This window comes from Rana temporaria, chromosome 1 (assembly GCF_905171775.1).
Source record: "Rana temporaria chromosome 1, aRanTem1.1, whole genome shotgun sequence".
Lineage (NCBI taxonomy): Eukaryota > Metazoa > Chordata > Amphibia > Anura > Ranidae > Rana > Rana temporaria.
This window is the reverse complement of record NC_053489.1, coordinates 478,990,104-479,011,721: the sequence shown is the minus strand read 5'-3', so window position 1 is coordinate 479,011,721 and position 21,618 is coordinate 478,990,104. Positions and strand designations below refer to the sequence as shown.

At 44.6% G+C, this 21,618-nt stretch overlaps 1 protein-coding gene across 2 annotated transcripts in view; it reads right to left on the bottom strand.

Annotated features, from left to right (window-relative positions):
• PPA2 (inorganic pyrophosphatase 2) overlaps nt 1-21,618 on the bottom strand; it is a 58,042-nt gene that overhangs the window by 32,423 nt on the left and 4,001 nt on the right. The window contains exons 2-5 of one of the 2 annotated variants that reach the window (XM_040329705.1): nt 10,759-10,823; nt 8,311-8,355; nt 8,077-8,130; nt 7,835-7,954 (exon numbers count right to left, since the gene is read on the bottom strand). In XM_040329705.1, coding sequence (XP_040185639.1) covers nt 7,835-7,954; nt 8,077-8,130; nt 8,311-8,355; nt 10,759-10,823 — 284 coding nt within the window. The remainder of the gene's footprint in view (nt 1-7,834; nt 7,955-8,076; nt 8,131-8,310; nt 8,356-10,758; nt 10,824-21,618) is intronic. The other variant, XM_040329712.1, reaches the window with a different exon arrangement.

Sequence of the window (21,618 nt, the reverse complement as noted above, 5' to 3'; positions counted from 1 at the left end):
AAGTTCTCCCACTTGGAAATCATGGAGGGGTCTGAAATTGTCATCGTAGGTGCATGTCCACTGTGAGAGACATAATCAAAAAAAAAAAATTCCAGAAATCACAATTTTTGATTTTTTAACTATTTGTATGATACAGCTGAAAAAATGAATTTTAAACACCTGTCTATCAGCTAGAATTCTGACCCTCAAAGACCTGTTAGTCTGCCTTTAAAATGTCGACCTCCACTCCATTTATTATCCTAAATTAGATGCACCTGTTTGAGGTCATTCGCTGCATAAAGACACCTGTCCACCCCATACAATCAGTAAGAATCCAACTACTAACATGGCCAAGACCAAAGAGCTGTCCAAAGACACTAGAGACAAAATTGTACACCTCCACAAGGCTGGAAAGGGCTACGGGGAAATTGCCAAGCAGCTTGGTGAAAAAAGGTCCACTGTTGGAGCAATCATTAGAAAATGGAAGAAGCTAAACATGACTGTCAATCTCCCTCGGACTGGGGCTCCATGCAAAATCTCACCTCGTGGGGTCTCAATGATCCTAAGAAAGGTGAGAAATCAGCCCAGGACTACACGGGAGGAGCTGGTCAATGACCTGAAAAGAGCTGGGACCACCGTTTCCAAGGTTACTGTTGGTAATACACTAAGACGTCATGGTTTGAAATCATGCATGGCACGGAAGGTTCCCCTGCTTAAACCAGCACATGTCAAGGCCCGTCTTAAGTTTGCCAATGACCATTTGGATGATCCAGAGGAGTCATGGGAGAAAGTCATGTGGTCAGATGAGACCAAAATAGAACTTTTTGGTCATAATTCCACTAACCGTGTTTGGAGGAAGAAGAATGATGAGTACCATCCCAAGAACACCATCCCTACTGTGAAGCATGGGGGTGGTAGCATCATGCTTTGGGGGTGTTTTTCTGCACAAGGGACAGGGCGACTGCACTGTATTAAGGAGAGGATGACCGGGGCCATGTATTGCGAGATTTTGGGCAACAACCTCCTTCCCTCAGTTAGAGCTTTGAAGATGGGTCGAGGCTGGGTCTTCCAACATGACAATGACCCGAAGCACACAGCCAGGATAACCAAGGAGTGGCTCTGTAAGAAGCATATCAAGGTTCTGGCATGACCTAGCCAGTCTCCAGACCTAAACCCAATAGAGAATCTTTGGAGGGAGCTCAAACTCCGTGTTTCTCAGCGACAGCCCAGAAACCTGACTGATCTAGAGAAGATCTGTGTGGAGGAGTGGGCCAAAATCCCTCCTCCAGTGTGTGCAAACCTGGTGAAAAACTACAAGAAACATTTGACCTTGCAAACAAAGGCTACTGTACCAAATATTAACATTGATTTTCTCAGGTGTTCAAATACTTATTTGCAGCTGTATCATCCAAATAAATAGTTAAAAAAATCATACATTGTGATTTCTGGATTTTTTTTTTTTGATTATGTCTCTCACAGTGGACATGCACCTACGATAACAATTTCAGACCCCTCCATGATTTCCAAGTGGGAAAACTTGCAAAATAGCAGGGTATTCAAATACTTATTTTCATCACTGTACATAAGGGGATTTTTAATACAGCTTACCTGTAAAATCCTTTTCTTGGAGTACATCACGGGACACAGAGCGGCATATTCATTACTATGTGGGTTATATGGAGTACCTTCAGGTGATGGACACTGGCAATCTTAAACAGGAAGTCCCCTCCCTATATAACCCCCTCCCATAGGAGGAGTACCTCAGTTTTGTAGCAAGCAGTATGCCACCCAAAATGTTCCCCATAAGAGGGGTGGGAGCTCTGTGTCCCGTGATGTACTCCAAGAAAAGGATTTTACAGGTAAGCTGTATTAAAAATCCCCTTTTCTTTTCCGTACATCACGGGACACAGAGCGGCATATTCATTACTATGTGGGATGTCCGAAAGCAATGCTTCCAATGAGGGGAGGGAGACATCTCAGCCAGGAGATTTAATTCAGAAAGTATTCTTTAAATCATAATAAATCCAAATTAAATCCAACAAAAAATAATTATTCTGATTAATTTAATTAATTCATTAATTAACCAAGGGTGCCCCGAATCCTGAGGATCTCAAATCGCAGCCTGCAGCACTGCCTGTCCAAAGGCTGCATCGGCCCTTCTTCTCACGTCCAATTGGTAAAATTTTGTGAACGTGTGGACCGATGACCAGGTTGCCGCCTTGCAAACCTGAGCCATAGAGATCTGGTGGTGTGCTGCCCAGGAGGCGCTCATGGCCCTAGTAGAATGGGCCTTAACTGATAAAGGAGGGGGCAACCCCTTCAAGCCGTAGGCCTGACCGATTACCTGCTTAATCCATCTAGAGATGGTAGCTTTAGCTGCCGCCTGACCTCTCTTGGGCCCTTCCGGCAGAACGAACAATGTATCCGTCTCTCGAATCTCTTCTGTAGCCTTGAGATAGGCCTTCATGGCCCTGACAATATCCAAGGTGTGCAGCAACCCTTCCTTTCTAGAAGTGGGCTTTGGAAAAAAGGATGGTAGGACCAAATCCTGGTTCAAGTGAAAACTGGACACCACCTTAGGCAGAAAAGACGGATGTGGACGGAGAACCACCCTGTCTTTATGCAGAATAAGGTATGGTTCTTTACAAGACAAGGCTGCCAGCTCTGAAACTCTTCTAGCAGAAGCCATAGCGACCAAAAATACCAATTTCCGAGTCAGTAATACCAACGGGACCTCTGCCAGAGGCTCAAATGGCTGCTTTTGCAGCGCTGACAACACAAGATTCAAATCCCACGGACAAACCGGAGACTTGATGGGGGGGATTAATGCGTAAAACCCCCTGTAAAAAGGTTTTAACTAACGAGTGCGTGGCTAGCGGCCTCTGAAACCATACTGATAAGGCAGAAATCTGTCCTTTAATAGTACTTAAGGCCAAGCCCTTATCTACCCCTATCTGGAGGAAACGCAATACCCTGTCAACGGTGCATTTGCGTGGAAGCCATCTCTGGGACTCACACCAGCTTACGTAGGCCCTCCAGACCCTGTAATAAATTATTCTGGAGACTGGTTTTCTAGCCTTAATCAGAGTAGAAATAACTTGGCTAGATAGGCCCCTACCCCTGAGGATCAGGGATTCAGCCGCCAAGCCGTCAAATTTAGATGCCGTAAGGCAGGGTGGAGTATCGGGCCTTGAGAGAGTAGGTCTGGCCGAAGTGGAAGGGTCCATGGTTCTCCCACTGACATTCTCACGATTAGTGAGTACCACGACCTCCGGGGCCATGCTGGAGCTATCAGAATGACTGGTCTGTTCTCCACCCTGATCCTGCGCAGCAGGCGGGGCAGCATCTGTAACGGGGGGGAAGGCGTACAGCAGACTGAACGGATGCCAAGGGCAAACCAACGCATCGGTTCCACAGGCCAGAGGGTCCCTTGATCGGGATATGAACTTGCTCAGTTTCCTGTTGAACCTTGACGCCATGATGTCCACATCCGGAGATCCCCATTTCTGGCAGATCTCCTGAAAGACCTGGGGATGGAGGGACCACTCCCCTGGCACCAGCTGCTGGCGACTTAAGAAGTCCGCCTGTAAATTGTCCACCCCTGGGATAAAAATCGCCGAGATGCATGGTACATGCGACTCTGCCCACAGGAAAATTAAGCTGACTTCCCTTTGGGCGGCTCGACTCTTCGTGCCCCCTTGGTGATTTATATATGCCACCGCCGTGGCGTTGTCGGACTGCACTCTCACTGGAAATCCCTGAAGTTTGGACGTCCAGGCTTTTAAGGCTAAGCGTGCCGCCCTGATCTCCAGGACATTGATTGGCAGCCATCTTTCCGACTCTGCCCAAACCCCCTGCTGGATTTGCCCATCCAAGACCGCTCCCCAGCCCTTCAGGCTGGCATCTGTGGTTACCAACTTCCAGATGATGGGACTGAATGATTTTCCCTTTAGGAGGTTCTGAGGCTTTAGCCACCAGTAGAGACTTTGCCGGACCCTTGATGGAAGGATCAACGGAAGATCCAGGAGTTGTGGATCTTTGTTCCATGCTGACAGGATGGTTGTCTGCAGGATTCGAGTGTGTGCCTGAGCGTATGGCACCGCCTCGAAGGTGGCCACCATTTTTCCCAGTAATCTCATGCACAATCGGATAGTTGGCTCCCTTTTGCTTAGCACCAACTGAATCAATTTTTTGATCCCTTTGAACTTCTCCAAAGGGAGAAACACTCTTTGCTGCTCCGTGTCTAGCAGCATGCCGAGGTATTCCAATCGTTTGGTGGGCTGTAAAGCCGACTTTTCTTGGTTTAAAACCCAACCGAATACCTCGAGGCACTGAACTGAAAGGGCTACCGCTCGACCCAGGCCCGAAGCAGAGTGATCTATGATCAGGAGGTCGTCCAAATAGGCCAGGATCAAGATTCCCTGGGTCCTTAGATTGGCTAAGATGGGGGCCAGGACCTTCGTAAACACACGGGGGGCTGTAGCCAACCCGAAAGGGAGAGCCACAAATTGATAGTGGCGCCCTGCGATTGCAAAGCGTAGGAATTTTTGATGCCCCTGAAAAATTGGAACATGAAGATACGCGTCTCTTATGTCTATCGAGGCCAAAAAATCGTTCTGCTGCAAGGCTGCGGCGGCAGACCGTATGGATTCCATCCGAAAGGACCGAATCCTCAGGTAAGAGTTTAGAATTTTTAGATCCAAGATGGGCCTTACATCGCCGTTGGGTTTTGGCACGATAAACAGATTGGAGTAAAAGCCTAGCTTGTGCTCCTGAATTGGTACCTCTACGATTACCCCTTGGTTTAGAAGACGATCCAAGGCTGTTAGCAAGGCAGCCTTCCTTTCTGGATCGCTTGGAATTCTTGATTCCTGAAAATGCGGAGGGGGAAACTCCCGAAATTCTATTTTGTAGCCAGCCGTCACCAAGGAAAGAACCCATTTGTCGGGGATCTTGGCTTCCCAAACTTTTGCAAAGAATCGAAGCCTGCCCCCCACCCGATTGAGTGGGGGCGCCCCTTCATAAAGCTGACTTCGGAGCAGGTTTAACTGGCTTGCGGGCCCATGGTCGCTTGCCACCCGCGGCCTGTCCCTGTGACTTATTACCAAACTTTGACCGTGCGGGAGGCCGTCGATACTGTCTGGGGGCCGAGGGCCCTGGGGCTGGGGATTGCTGCCGCTTAAACGCCGGACCTCGAAATCTCTTTTTGACCGGTAAAAGAGTACTCTTGCCACTTGATATTGTCTGTATGTACTTATCCAGATCTTCCCCAAAAAGCCTTCCTCCGTGGAAGGGAAAACCCGCCAACAGCTTTTTACACGGAGTCTCTGCCGACCAATTCTTTAGCCACAGGAGCCTTCGCATATGTACCAAGAATAGCGACAGACGGGAAGCTTGTTGGATGGAGTCCTTTATGGCATCCACCGCGAAACCCTGGGGAGGTCGGCCAGATCCTGTGCTTGCTGAGCCGGGAGCTCTCTTAACATCTGCTTAGTCTGGTCTTTTAACGCCTGACAAACGCCAATTGCAGCCACGGCCGGTTGCACAACTGCCCCTGCTGTAGAAAAAGATGCTTTCAAAAGGGTTTCCAACCGCTTATCAACCGGATCCTTGAACATCTGTATGTTCTCTACTGGGCAAGTTAAAGATTTGTTCACGCAGGAGACCGCCGCATCCACAGCGGGAAGCACCCATTTCTTTGAAAAACTTTCCTCCATGGGGTACAAAACAGAAAACCTTTTAGGAGGCACAAAAATTTTATCGGGCCGGGCCCAATCTTGAAAGATCAGGTCTTCCAACAAAGGGTGAACCGGAAACACTGCGTTACTTAATGGTGCTTTTAAGGAGCCCAAAGAAGACACGGCAGGAATCTGAGGCCCTGACGAGGGCAGCTTAAAAGCTGAGTGGACCATGTCCGTTAAAGACTGTACCCACAGATTCTCTGCTTGAGAAACCGAAAAAGGTTCCTCAATAGTGGACTCCTCTATGTCTGAACCTTCTAGGATCTGCTCCGTTTGGTCCTCCTGGGATTCTAACTCCTCTGGGGAGAGAATCTCAGCATCAGAGGACACCAACTTAGGGGACGGAGATCTAGTCCGCTTCTTGCCTGCAAGAGAATTAGTAAGCAAAGTTGTCTGTCTCTGTTCTAACCCCTGCAGGGAGACAGATAACATATCCTGCGTAACAAAAACTGGGTCGGGCAGAATGGGGCCAGCCACAGCACCCACCACACCTAATGGCTCCTCAAAGGCGGCATCTTCTAGCTTTTTAGGAGAGGACAGAACCAGCATAGTCTGATTAAGATCCTCAGAGCTAGAGGGGGAACCCTTCTGTTTCTTTGCATTTTTAGCACTTTTAGTCCCCGAACCTTTAGGGCCCATGATACAACACTGAGGCACTCCGCTAACAACAACTGACTGTTGTAGCAAGGAGAACAAAAATAAGTAGCTTAAGGCAAGAAAATCTTATAAGCCAATGGGAAGGTAGTGCACACCTTTCCCCTGAAAGAAAAACCCCCTTTTTTTTTTTTCCCCGTTTTATCTTTGTTTTCCTTTTTTTTTGTCTTTTTTTTTTTTTTTTATATTTAAATTTTTGCACTTTAAAAGGGACTGTGTGAAAGCCAGACTGCTGCCAAAAGACCATTGGCTTAATAGAGAAAAATCAGGGGAACTCCTCCTATCTTCTCCCTTTTTTGTCAGTGAGGAGCCTAGCTCCAGACCTAAATAGGTCTCTTTTACCGCCACTAGGTGTCACCCTCCTCCGCTCTGTGTCCTGCTCTGTGTCTCTCCAGTCAGCCGACGAATCCCACACTGACCGGAGGACAGAGCTGCTGAAGATAACAGCGAGGGGGGAACGCCCCCCTCTCCACGCCGACGTCGCAACGCTCCCTCCGCGCGCATCTATATCATGCGCGCGCGCGCGTCCCAGAGGGGAAGCCATGAGGAGAGTAGCAGCACGCCGGCGGCGCAAGAGGACCCAGAGCTGCAGGGGAAAAAAAAACAAAAAAAAAAAACGCACCTAGTACAGGTAAGTCCCTGGTCTTAAAGCCGAGAGATAACGGGGGGTGGGCTTGCCCTGTATGTCCTAGAACCAGGCAAAGAGCCTCTACCCCCAAAACCATGCGGGACAGCCTACCAGCAAACACAGTCCGTGGGGGGGGGGTATACTAGTCAATGGGAGGTGACCATCCTGTCTAGCAGACATAGTGGTAATAGTTGCCCATGCAGAGCATCCCAGGCTAACCCAACTAGTCTTCCCCCTGAGGGACCTGCCGACGAACCAAGTTCCGCAGGCCCCTCTCTTACCTGCTCCACACTGCAGGGTATTGCAAAAAGCAAGAGGCCCAATCTTCCCCCATCTCCGTGGGTTCTGTACTAGACCTTCAGGGACCCGGGTCCTGCTGGAACACCACTGCCCTGGACCTATACAGCATCCTGGCAACAGTGCCTTTTGGACTTTTAGAAAGTTCAAAGTTCTGGGCCCAGGATCCAGCCCCTTAAGAAGAGGCATTATAGGCGAAACCCCACGACTTGGGGCCCGGGTACTGTCCACTTTGGCTCTGAGGCACTTTGGACAGATCCGGTATAGTCTGCCTAGTCTCAAGGACCTGGAGGCAAACTTCTTTGTGACCAACACCTAAGACACTGGCGAAAAAACTGAGGTACTCCTCCTATGGGAGGGGGTTATATAGGGAGGGGACTTCCTGTTTAAGATTGCCAGTGTCCATCACCTGAAGGTACTCCATATAACCCACATAGTAATGAATATGCCGCTCTGTGTCCCGTGATGTACGGAAAAGAAATACACACACACACACACACACACACACACACGAAGAAAGCCCTGCATTTAAGACCTGCGGAAGAGCCCCGTAGTTCCATATGTATCCTTTGTACGGGAAGACGTTCGACACATAGCGAAGTTTTCCTTTTTTTATATCTTGCTTAATTGGATTCAGGGACTCCTTGGTTGCAATCTAAAAGGAAAAAAAAAAAAAAAGGGGGGGGGGGGGGGATCAATAAACTCTAGGTATTCCAAGTGTTACAAAAGTACATGCAATTTGAGGTATACCAAATCTTATGTATAAGTGCCAACTACCTCCATTTTAGCATTTGTCCATCGTGGAACTTCAACTACCATGTTGAATACAGTCTGGAAGAAATGGATATTAAAATCAGAATGCCGACAGTGTGCATAGAGAGATGCAGTGTCAAAAGGTTTTTGAAGACAAAAAAATAAAAAAAATAAAAAATAAAAAAACACATTTACCCTTTAAAATACCATGTATATTATTTCTTTCACCGTTTAGACACAATATTCCTTTAATCATACCTTATCCCAGTTAGATTTAGATTTCTTTGCTGGCACATCATTGTTCTAAATAAAATAAAAATCCACATATGTAGCAAATCAATAAACATGTCATAGTAAGTTCCTACTTGCTAGGCTGACTTTTAATTATTCTGTATTAGAGACAACAGCATGAAGGACAGTTTCTAGTTTAGAATACCAAGAAAGGCACCGCGGTGATCCCAAATGCCCTGGAATTTTCATTTACACACCAATATACAGTACATTTGGAAGGAATCATAACAGAAACAAAGGTCAGCAGTGCTACAACCTTCAGTGGCTACACAGCTGTGTTTACTAAACAGAACCTTCTGGTGTAGGATGTAGTGGTTACAACACTTTACAAAGGTTGTGAGAGCAGTACACAACCGAGCACTTTCTAAATGCTCCAACATACCCAAACAGCAAGCATCCAACCAAAATGCCTTTCTTCAAATGTTTCACCATATTTCCTAGGACAATGGTCACTGTCAGCTGACAACAGTAGACATGTTCAATGTCCTCCTACAGTACAGAGACATGTTCCACCAATGGCACACATCCCCCCACTTTACAAACACCAATTTGTGTAAATATATATATATATATATATATATATATATATATATATATATATATATATATATATATATACACACACACATATACACACACACACACACACACAACTAAAAGTAAAAAATGTTATGCCAGTTAACTGCTTGCCAACCAGCGCACGATATACAATGGCACAGGCAGGCAAATGGGCGTTCCCGCGGGTCCCAGAAACTCGATGTTCCCGGGCGCTCAGCAAAGGCAGACCCGGGAGATGCCTTTGTAAACAAGGCATTCCCCTGTTCTGTCTAGTGACACGTCAGTGATCTACTGTTCCCTGTGATCGCGAATAGTGATCAGTGACATGCTCCTCCCTAGCAGTTAGAATCACTCCCAAGGACACACTCAACCCCTTCTCTTCAGCACCATCTAGTGGTTAACCCCTTCACTGCCATTTTCACAGTAATCAGTGCATTTTTATAGCACTGAAAAAATTACAATGGTCCCTAAAATGTGTCAAGTGTCCGCCATAAAGTTGCAGTCACAAAAAACAAAAAATATATATTATAAAAATGCCATAAAACTATCCCCTATTTTGTAGACGCTATAAATTTTGTGCAAACCAATCAATATACATTTATTGTGATTTTTTATTTTATTTGAAGAATGCATATCGGCCTAAACTGAGAAAAAAAAAATGTGTTTAAAAAAAATTGGGGATATTATAGCAAAAAAAAAAAAAATTTGCTTTTATTTCCTAAATGGTCGCTGTAGTTTTGTTTATAGTGCAAAAAAAAAAAAAAATGCAGAGGTGATCAAATACCACAAAAAAAAACACGTCTATTTTGTTTGGGAGCCACGTCGCATGACTGCACAATTGTCAGTTAAAGTGACGCAGTGCCGAATCGCAAGAAGTGCTCTGGTTTTTGGCCAGCCAAATGGTCCGGGGCTTAAGTGGTTATGGACAGAGTGGAGAGGTTTTTAGTGCCGTCTATGCCCCCACTAGAGAGATTCACCCTCTCCGTTTGTCCCGTTTATCATTAAAAGTGAAAGGAAAATAAATAAATAAAAAAATTATCCAGAATTGTCGGTTGTCCACAGAAAAGTAAGAGGAAAAAAAAAAAATCTTCCAATGGGGGACCCTAGTTCTAGTGACCTGGGGGTCCCCACGGGATTCCTTCTCCCTTTCTGCTTTGACTATGGGACAGGAAGGGAAGGAAAATCTCCCCAATGGGACACAGATGGCATAAAATAAACTGACAGGGGTTATGGCCCTCAAAATGGGAAAAAAAAAAAAAAAAGGTTTTGATGATCGTTTTACTTAAGTATCTGCACATTGCTATGCACCCTTACATATGTCTCAGTGTCACACCTGTCATCTCAATTTTTAATTGCACAATTGTTTAATCCAGAGGTGGAGTTTTTACTATATATGCTCTGGGTTTTCATGTTGGTTTTGTGCTGTGATCCAAGACTTCTTGCTGAATTTTTTTAACTTCTTTATACTCTACATGAGTGATGGCGAACCTTGGCACTCCAGAAGTGCAGAGTGCATGAGCATAATGGAAAATGTAATTCCCAACCATCTTGGGTGCCAAGGTTCGCCGTCACTGCTCTATATCATGCAAGCAAAAAAAAAAAAAAATGTATATGGATTTCGGAGTTGCCGGCTCTATCATACATTTGAAGCCCTCTTTGTTTTACATATTGCAATGCAGTTCAAACTAGCCAAATGCATTAAACTGATCTAAGAGTTCTAGTGCGACGCATCCCCAACCTTAACCACACAGGGCTCTCCCCCTCCAAGGCATTTTACACAATAATGAACAAGCAGCTGCGATGGATATAGATAGGATATAGATATGTCATGGAATCCAAGAATGTTTAAGAACATACCTCTTCAGTTCCTGCATGTAGTGGGATATCATGAAATGGGGAGATGAATTTACCATCACCATTCTCTGTAAAGAAAAGACAACAAAGGTTAGAAATATGACCATGGAATACAAAAAATAAATAAAAATTATAGTATACTATTTGAATTTAACTTGAATAAAACAACTAGGAAAAAAGTACAGCATTAATGATAAGCAGTTATCAAACTATGGCCTGCTGGATGAAACTTGCAGTGCCGCTCTCAGGTGAGACAGATCTCCCCGCGGGTTGCAGTGACGCGAGCTGGCATCCGTGCACCAGAGGTGCAAGAACATTATCAAAGACAAGGTGCCGTTCATCAACCCAGTGCATTAGTATTTAGATGATGTGGCCCCAGCCAGCAACACTCCAGCCACGCCCCATGACATGTTTTGACCCGCTCACTAGGGCTTGGCTGGGTCGGCGCTGGCTGAGGCCACATTCATCTACATACTAATGCACTGGGTTGCAGAAGGCCTTGATGTGATGCAACCATTTATACTTCCATCCCATGCAGCAAAGAAAGGATGGCTGGGTTATCCATTACAGATTAGCAAAAAAGCCAACGTGGTCACTTCCCCATTCTCAGGCTACCCATTACGGGGGGGGGGGGAGGGGAGTGATGAGGAAGCCTGTTTGAGTAATGAGGCAGCTTTTTACTTCCCTTCCATGTTCGTCTGTATTTATAGGCTGGGGTGAAAGAAAAAAAAAAAAAAAAAGAAGTGTCCGACAGGTAGGGTTGAGCCCTGACAAACACATCCTTAACAAGGTGAATGAAGTGTACTGAACACAATTGCATAGTATAAGCAGTTGTTGGGGTTGTACAGCTGGCCGAACATTTACAGCCATTCCAAAAGATCATGTGTGTAATGAAAAACAGACATTTCCAGTGCAAACAGGAACATTTTTCTCTGCAAGTGCCGGTTTACACTGGGGCAACACGACTTCCATCGCGACTTTACAAGGCAACTTGGAGACGGCTTCAGCGCTACTTGGAGCGACTTAAACGTGACTTCAAGTCGCCTCCAGGACAGGTGACTTTGCCAGTGGCCAATCACAATAATCTGCTCTGTGGGAGGGAGGGGTTTGCCTTAGAAAACAATTTTTACTTTCTGGAAAGTTGCTTCAGTTAAGACAGGGGATCCGACTTGGAGGCGACTTCCATTGAAATCAATGGGTACAAGTCGCCTTGTAGTACAAGAACATTTTCTGAATTCGGAGCGACTTCAGTAGTGTGCATTAAGCCGGCTCTGATTCACTTCTATGCAATTTGTCATGTCACGCGACTTGGGGGGGGACACAAGTCGCCCCCTAGGTCGCGGTAGTGTGAACCGGCTCGAACAGTCAAGAGGGAAAAAAAAAAAAAAAAAAAAAAGAAAAACACACACACCACGTTCAAAAAAACATTTAACGATTCTCCAGAACACATGAATGATCATTGCAAAATTGGTCTTTAAATTTGCAGGAATTTATTAAAATCATATCAATACATAGGGGGCCCACCATTAGATCGTTAGTACTGTAAGCCCCCATTCACATCTAGGCGTTTTAACGCCTGTAGTGCTACGCCGCTGCCGACAGAGGGATGAAAACACATGTCCCTCTATGGAGATGGTTCACATCTCCACGCCGAACGCCTGCAAAATGGTCCCGGACCTTTTTTTCAGGCGGCTTTCGGCTAGGAGATGGGAACCATCTCCATAGAGGGGGTCAATCTGGGGCACATCTAGGCGGACAATACCGGCGTTTTGTCGCCGCAAATCGCGGTGCAAAACGCTGATATTTGTACCGCGATTTGCGGCGACAAAACGCAGCGAACTTGTCTGCCTAGGTGTGAATGGAGCCTTAAATGCAACAAAGCCATAATGTGCTCACACTGCTTGCCCTCCGTTCTGAGGAGTTGAGTCTTGGCACGCAGGGGATTAAGAGAGAGAAAAAAAAAAAAAAAGGAGATTTAAATAAAAAACTACTATATTAATGAATACATAGCAGAATTAAAAGAATAGTTTATTTTTTTCCTGGAATTTAGTTTAAAATAGCCCACCAGAGAGCTGCATTTTCAGTTCTCTGTGTGATAAGCTTTTAAGGTTAAATCTCATTAAACATTTTCCGATTCTTTATTACAATTAATTGTAAGGGGTGTGAAGTATCCACATTCTTTACTGACATTTCTTTTCTGGTGATTAAAAATATATCCTTTCTATAATGTGTTCCCAATATTGTAATGCTAGCAAAAAATCCACATATGCTCCAGGTGGCTTTTATTATGCTGCAATTCAGTTTATATGCCGATCGGTGACAGCAAAGTTTACCCACAGGAATTCTGAAATAATATAATAGCCTGTTTACGCATTTAAATCAAAAGAACTCAATGCAGGAAAAGAACCCTTCCACTAAAACAAACACTGCTGTATGGCTGAGCCAATATCTATTCAAAGCTGGGCTACAGCAGTGCTTTTGGTGTGCCACAGCAAGTTTTACCCGGTCAAATGATCTCATCCAATGTCACACAAAGTACTGCATACAGTAGGAAAGGAAAAACGGCCAAAAGGGGCACAGATCCAAGATCTCAAGTCACATTTCTGCAGCAGTACCGACTACAAAGTTAAATGAAGACCGTGTGTTAAAGCCATGAATTCATCACAGTGCCAACTTTCCAAACCAGAAGAGGAGCTTATCAGATCTTGCTTTTCTTAGTAAGAGTTACACAAAATTTTGCTTTATAATCAGTGTGTACACATTCTGGGCCATTACCAAGTTTTTAAAAGTTGAAAGCACGAACAAACATCCCCATGTCCCAAGTGACAATGCCCAACCCTCTCTGGCACACAGCATTAGATTGTTGGATGTAGCCTAGCAATGTCTATACATGAGGCACTGGAAGGCTCCTGTGACACAATAAAGCTGTATTTTAAGAAGTCAGAGTCTTTTAGTATCCGTTGTCCTGCTATAAAGGTCGTTTATCGAAGTAGAAATTTTAGTTTTGGATATAATAGGGCAAGGTTAGAACCTCCGAGATTTTTTATTTTTTTTAAATCACACCTTCTATTCAAGCTGGAGAGATTTTAATTAAACTTCTGTACCAGATAGCAATGTCTTAAAAAATTAAGACAGGAAGGAAAGGGCAATATTACCTTAGACCACATTCACACTTCGCCTGGCGCTTGACTTGAGGAACCATATTGTCTAGACCGGGGTAGGCAATCCCCTGACACTGGTGCTTCAAGCGGCACTCTACTCTTTCCACGCCCCATCAGCAGCACAGTGAAGGGTCAGTGAGGCACTAATGCATTCCAGTTTACGAATTCCCCACCGCGCACCTGCACTGAGGGGGGAGGCACTGTGCCCCCACACATTGTAAAAAATGGGAAACATTGTTTGGTTCTACAACTTTGTCCTAGCTGCGATTGTCAGCTTTTGTGATGGAGAGGGGGGGGGGGGGCGATTGGGTGCAGTTCTGCTATTGGGGGGCAGGGGTGCAGTCCCTGTTGCCAGGACAACTGTCATTGGCCACTTTTTCTCAGCAGTAGGGGCCCAACTTATGATCCTGCACACAGGCCCACTGCTTTCAGAAACTGCCCCTGAGCTCATTATTGCGCATATATTCCAGATGCTTGTAGGTCACATCAAGTAAAAGCATGTGGGCTTGATGCGAGAGGTGGATCAGAAGAATGTGTGCCAGGACAGGTAGATGCGTCTCATCTCTGCTTCCTTTCACCACTCAGCATATCATAGATGAGAAGTTGGTACAGCAGATAAGCAGGAGGGTACAGCAGTGGGGAAAACGAGCAGAAGGGGTTCAGGGGTGGGACAGAAAAGTATGAGGGTATAGTGGTGGGGCAGATGTGCAGGGAGGTACAGTGGTGAGAAAAGATAAGGGGGTTCGGCAGTGGGAAAGAAGAGTGGGGGGTACAGAAAAGCATGGGCGGTTAGATGTGAAAGGAGGTGTATTTGTGGGGCAGAAGAGAAGGGGGTACAGAGGTGAGACAGATGTGCAGGAGGTACATTGGTGGAGCAGAGGAGTTCAGTGTTAGGACAGGTGAGAAGGTGATTTAGTAGTGAGACAGAAGAGCATAAGGATACATCAGTGGAGCAGATGTGCAGGGAGGTACAGATGAGAAGGGGGTTACAGGTATTGGGGCTAACCTGAGGCGTGAGTGCAGGATGGCAATTTCTTACTACTACTCAAATAGTTTACAGCATTTACTTTATAAAATACAAATTATATTTTCAGCACACTGTTTAAAAGGTTGCCTACCCCTGGTCCAGAGTCTATGGGATTGTCCATTATCACACTTATACAAAAGCATGTCTATGCAATTTGGAAACAAAGGATTTTTTTTTTTTTTTTTAAAGCTTACCTGTAAAATCCTTTTCTTGGAGTACATCACGGGAGACAGAGCAGCCATAGTAATTACTATGTGGGTTATACACCACCTATAGGTGAATGGACACTGGCACACTCAAAGACAGGAAGTCCCCCTCTATACAACCCCTCAGTTTTGTAGCAAAGAAATTATATATATATATAAAAAATCACAAGAGGTGAGGGTACTCTGTGTCCTGTGACGTACTCCAAGAAAAGGATTTTACAGGTAAGCTGTTATATATAAAATTAAAAAAAATAGAGGATTTTTTATTTTTATATAACAGCTTACCTGTAAAATCCTTTTCTTGGAGTACACCACGGGACACAGAGCCATTAATCATTACCGAATGGGTTGTATGGTCACCAGAGGTGATTGGACACTGGCACAACCAATCAGAGACAGTTCCCCTCCATATAGCCCCTCCCATCAGGGGAGTACCTCAGTTTTGCAGCAAAGCAATAAGGTTCCCATAAGAAGGGGGGACCTGTGTCCTGTGGTGTACTTCAAGAAAAGGATTTTACAGGTAAGCGGTTAAAAAAAAAAAAAAAAATGTCTTTATCGTACACCACAGGACACAGAGCCATTAATCATTACCTAATGGACGCCCCAAAGCAATGCCCTATATGAAGGAGGGGGAGACACAGATCAAACAGGCTGCACTGGACATGGCGCTCTATACTGCAGCCTGTAGCACACTCCGCCCAAAGGCGGCATCCTCTTGTCCTCTTACATCTATCTGATAAAATTTGCTAAATGTGTGGACCGAAGATCACGTTGCAGCCTTACAGATCTGAGTCACCGAAGCCTGATGGTGCACTGCCCATGAAGCACTTACCGCCCTGGTAGAGTGCGCCCTAACAGAAAAAGGAGGAGTTCTGTTCTGCCTGAATAATTGTTTGTCCAATCCACCTGGAGATTGTGGATTTCGATGCCGCTGGTCCCTTCTTGGGGCCGTCTGGCAAAATAAAAAAAAATATCTGTCTTACGCATCTAAACGGTTGCCTGAAGATACTCTCTCTAGATCTTGTGAGAGCTGTAAAGATGTAACAATCTTTCCTCCGCCGTCTGCGGATCTGGAAAAAAAGGCAAAATAATGTCTCGATTTAAATGAAAAGCTGACACCACCTTAAGCAAAAAGGCAGGATGGGGGTCGTAAAACTATTTTGTCTTTATGAAAAATTAAATAAGGCTTTTTACAAGAAAGCGCTGCGAATTCACATACTCTTCTAGCTGAAGAGATAGCAATCAAAAATGCCAATTTCCTGCTTAAAAGAATGAGCGGAATTTGGCGAATGGGTTCAAAAGGTTGCTTTTGCAACACTGACAGTACTAAATTCAGATCCCATGGGCATAAGAGAGACTTGATTGGTGGATTGACCCATAACACCCCCTGAACAAAAGCCTGCACTAGGGAATGGGATGCCAGTGGTATTTGAAATAAGACTGATAGGGCTGATATTTGACCCGTAATGGTACTAAGGGCCAACTTCATATCCACTCCTAGCTTGCAAAAGGCAAGAATCCTACCTATGTCAGATCTCTGAGGATTCCATTTGTTAGTTTCACACCATGAAACATAAGTCTTCCAGACTCCATAGTAAATAAGTCTGGAGGCTGGCTTTCTGGCATTGATAAGTGTAGAAAGCACTGGACCCGAGACCCCTCTCTTCCTCAGAATGTAGGTCTCAGCAGCCAAACTGTCAATTTTAGCTCTTGTAAGGAAGGGTGGAACACTAGACCTTGTGACAACAAATTGTGACGAAGCGGCAGCTTCCACGGTGTTCCCCTTGTCATCTTTACGATCTTGGCGTACCAAGGTCTTTTGGGCCAATCCGGAGCCACTAAGATTATAGGAATGCGATCCTCAACTTTAACCAGATTCCCAGTACCGGCACTGGCCACACAGCCCCACAGCAAGATGGAAACTCCATTAAATTTTACTGTGGGTAGCAAGTGTTTTTCTTGGAATGCGGTGTTCTTTTGCTGCCATGCATAACGCCCCTTGTTATGACCAAATAACTCAAGCTTTTTTCATCAGTCCACAGCACCTTATTCCAAAATTAAGCTGGCTTGTCCAAATGTGCGTTTGCATACCTCAAGCGACAATGTTTGTGGTGTGTGCAGAAAAGGCTTCTTTCGCATCACTCTCCCATACAGCTTCTCCCTGTGCAAAGTGTGCGGAATTGTTGAAGGATACACAGTGACACCATCTACAGCAAGTTGATGTTGTAGGTCTTTGGAGGTGGTCCGTGGGCTGTTTTTGACCGTTCTCACCATCCTTCGCCTTTGCCTCTCCAATATTTTATGTGCCTGCCAATTCTGGCCTTAACAAGAACTGTGCCTGTGGTCTTCCATTTCCTCACTATGTTCCTCACCGTGGACACTGACAGCTTATATCTCTGTGATAACTTTTTGTATCCTTCCCTTAAACCACAATGTAGAACAATCTTTGTTTTCAGGTCATTTGAGAGTTGTTTTGAGGCCCCCATATTGCCAGGAGAGTCAAATAGCTAGATTCACATAACTCACCTAACTCGGAATCTGCACCGTCCTAAGTTTAAGTGTATTCTCAAACAGAGATACACTTAAACCTATCTAAGATACAACGGCTTGTGGCGCTTCCATTGCGTTCGGCGTAGAATATGTAAATCACTAGATACGCCTATTCACGAACGTACGTGCACCCGTCGCAGTAAAGATACGCCGTTTACATAAGGCATTTTCAGGCGTAAAGATATTCCATCAAAAAGCTGGACTAGTAATGTTAAGTATGGCCGTCGTTCCCGCATCGAAATTTTAAAATTTTACGTCATTTGCGCAAGTCGTCCGTGAATAGGGCTCAACGTAATTTACGTCCACGTCGAAACCAATACGTCCTTGCTGCGTACTTTGCCGCAATGCACACTGGGATATGTACACGGACGGCGCATGCGCCGTTCGTAAAAACTTCAATCACGTCGGGTCACAGTTAATCTACATAAAACACGCCCCCCACATCCTCATTTGAATTTGGCACGCTTATGCCGGCCTATTCACGCTACGCTGCCATAACTTAGCAGGCAAGTACTTTGTGAATACAGTACTTGCCTAGCTAACTTACGGCGGCGTAGTGTAAATACGATACGCTACCGCAAAGATGCGGCGGTCTATTTGAATCTAGCTAAAAGAGAACAACTTGCAATTGGCCACCTTAAATACCTTTCCTCATTATTGCATGCACCCGTCTATGAAGTTCAAGGCTTAATGAACTCACCAAACCAATTGTGTGTTCCAATTAATCAGTGCTTAGTAGTTTCAGGTATTCAAATCAACAAAATGACAAGGGTGCCCAAATTTATGCACCCGTCTAATTTTGTTTTGATGTATATTACGCATTTTCTGTTAATCCAATAAACCTCATTTCACTACTGAAATATTACTGTGTCCTTCAGTTATTTGATAGATCAAAATGAAATTGCTGATCCAAACATTTATAAATGCTAATCTTGGAAATTGTCAGGGGTTCCTAAACTTTTGCATACGACGACAGATAGGATAGATATATCAAACCCCTTAAAGCTGGTGAGCCATTACAAGAAATACATGGCATTCTACCTTCATACAAGTCAGCAAATTACAATGTCAGAGACGTAGTGTCTCCGAGAGTCACTGGCACCACAGGCCACACACCCCAGAGGCTTGAATCCTGCCCGCCTTGCAAGACAACCCTCGCAAACAGAGTCAGGATTTTAAAAAATAAATAAAAATAGCTTGTAAATTGTGTTACTTGCAATTTGAGGTGTCATTGTACTTGTTTTACAAGTTAAAAAATACATTTTTTTGCTAGAAAATTACTCCCCCAAACATTTTTTTAGCAGAGACCCTAGAGAATAAAATGCCAGTCATTGCAATATTTTATGTCACACTGTATTTGTGCAGCGATCTTTCAAACTCAATTTTTTTGGGAAAAATACACTTTTTTTTTTTTTTTTTTTTAATTGAAAACAGGATTCTCATTTTATCCAGAATCGTGTAGCTCCAATATATCGATTTTACGATTGTCTTCTTTTACATACTGTGACAAGAGCAGTACAGTGTTACCATAGTCATACTGTACTGCTCTGGGAAGGTGATCAGGATTTTTTTTTTACACTACTGTATAATTGCTTACTTAAGCAACCATGTTTATGAATGACATCCATTCAGTGTGTACTATTGCAAAATATGTATAAATGGAACATCTTTGGTATAAGATCTAAGTTTGTTGCCAACACCCCTGATAGACAAGGAAAGGCGAGGAATCCCACAGTGTGGGGCTTTAAAGGCAACAGTAGTTAAAGTAGAAAATATTTTATGCAAAATAAATTTTATTTGTCAAGTAGAAAACAGCATATATAACATAATAATTTTAAAAACAAATGGCATCGAAATACAAGTAGAAAATGATCCACAGTGTAAGTACAAGGCCCTACGCGTTTCCCCTTCTTCAGGGGCCGAGGTCTGTGTGGAGTCAGAGTGTATCTAATAAATTTCCAAAGAAAAAAACAAACACACATATTGTGGGTAATGACTTACAGTAAAAAATGGATGGCAACATGCATATCAAAGTGCAATTTAAAAGCATCATACCAGTCAAGGCGTTTTCAACTTTGCAAAGCCCTAAAGGACATCCCAAACATGGCGCAGAAATTCCTCAAGATGTTAAATTGTTGGAATAAAAAACTGGCATCTTGTATCGCAAAAAAGCAAGACCCTGGGCCAAAACTGTCACAGCGTAAGAATTAGCTGTCCCTGGGATAAAAGGACAGTATGCACACAAGTCTAGGAAAGTACTAAATTTCAAAAGTATAAGGAAACACAGTTTGGCAGTATAGTGCCGTACCAGAAGTAGCAAAAATAACACAAACATACCTATAAATTAGAGGGTGAAATATTTTGGTTGGCCAGAGGGGTCAGGAGAGAGCTCAGTTACTGGAGGTCTGAAAGTAAAATAAATTGAAAAATATATGGCAGAGTGTGAAAGTCACAGGTAAGGCAAAAGCAGGGAGAAAGAGATTGGTTGTCCAGGACCAGGTACTTACAAATGGTTGTTATGTATAGACAACACCTCTGCCATCCGCAATGTCAGACATTGCACAGTGGCAGCGGCGTTTAAATGGGGACGGTGAGGGGAGGGCCAGGTTAAGTAGGGGGCGTGGTGCAATGACCTAGTCATGCACAATAGGTTGGTGCGTAGTGGAGGGCGGAGCCCCGACAACGCGATCGTGTCATCTCGTGTAGGCTGAGGACATGAGAAGGGGCGGAGTGAGAGGGCGGACGTAGTTTGTGAAGCCGCCGCCTATGGGATCGGCGTCGTGACGTGGAACACGTCCGAAAGCCGATCAAAAGGAATCGTCATCTGGTCGCGTCATGTGACCATGTGGAGTCACATGACCGCACGGCCACCATGTGACCATACGGTCGAATAGGAATAGGTGAGGGTGGAGCGGTATGATGCAAAGGGCGTCACAGTGTGGATGACATGGGACAGGGCATAGAAGCAACTGTCAGCATAAAATGTAAAATTAGCATTGCAAAGCAGCGCCGTGGGGTGGGCACATAAGGTCCACATAGGGCTGCATATACAAGGTTATATGAGGCCATAGTGAAGATTTAAAGAAAAGGGGGAGTACAGGAAACATAACACCCTCGACAGGTAATTGCTAGATGGTTAATTTGGCATACTAAAGGAGAACTAAGGCATATTAGAGGGGTGCACAACCAGTGTGCTGGTCTAAAGATTATATTGACAGTAGGCCACAAAAGGGTCCAGAGACATAATGGAAAAGACCAGGGGTACAAATTCTATCCCCTGTGTGATCCATATCTCTGTTATAGGCGCACGTATAGACCCAAGGTCATTAGCACCCAGGGGGTGCATGGAGACCAGGTCAAAGGGAAGCCGTCCCCTGGAGAGGGGACGGCTTACGTGCGCCTAGCTTAAAAAGCGATAAAGGATACCTGAAATCCTATCTGAGCCAGGAATGCGAGGCCCCAGGTGACGTGCAAAGGATACAGGGACATAGATATTATGGATTGGTACTAGAGGTAAAACAGTAGTGGATAGTATATAGTACCAATGACTGGAAAGACATCAAGAGAAACAATGGCAAACACAAAAACATAACACGACAATGTCAGACAACAGAGAAAATGTTCCCCAAAGAAACCATATAGTGCAAATCAATCCTTTTCGCATCCTCCAGAGGAGAAGCCCTCCAGAAAAGGCCTAAAGCCAATTTGTTCATTGTGGCCAGGAGGAAAGTTGGCCTCTAAATCTACAATCCAACGGGTTTCATGCTGTAACAAAGTTTTATTCCAATCCCCACCTCTGGGGTTGGGGTGGATCCTATCTAAAATAAGGAATTTTACCCCAGGAAAATGTCCATCATGTTGGAGCAAAATATGACGCCCCAACGGCAAATCAGGATTTGCTGTACGCATGGCGTGTAGA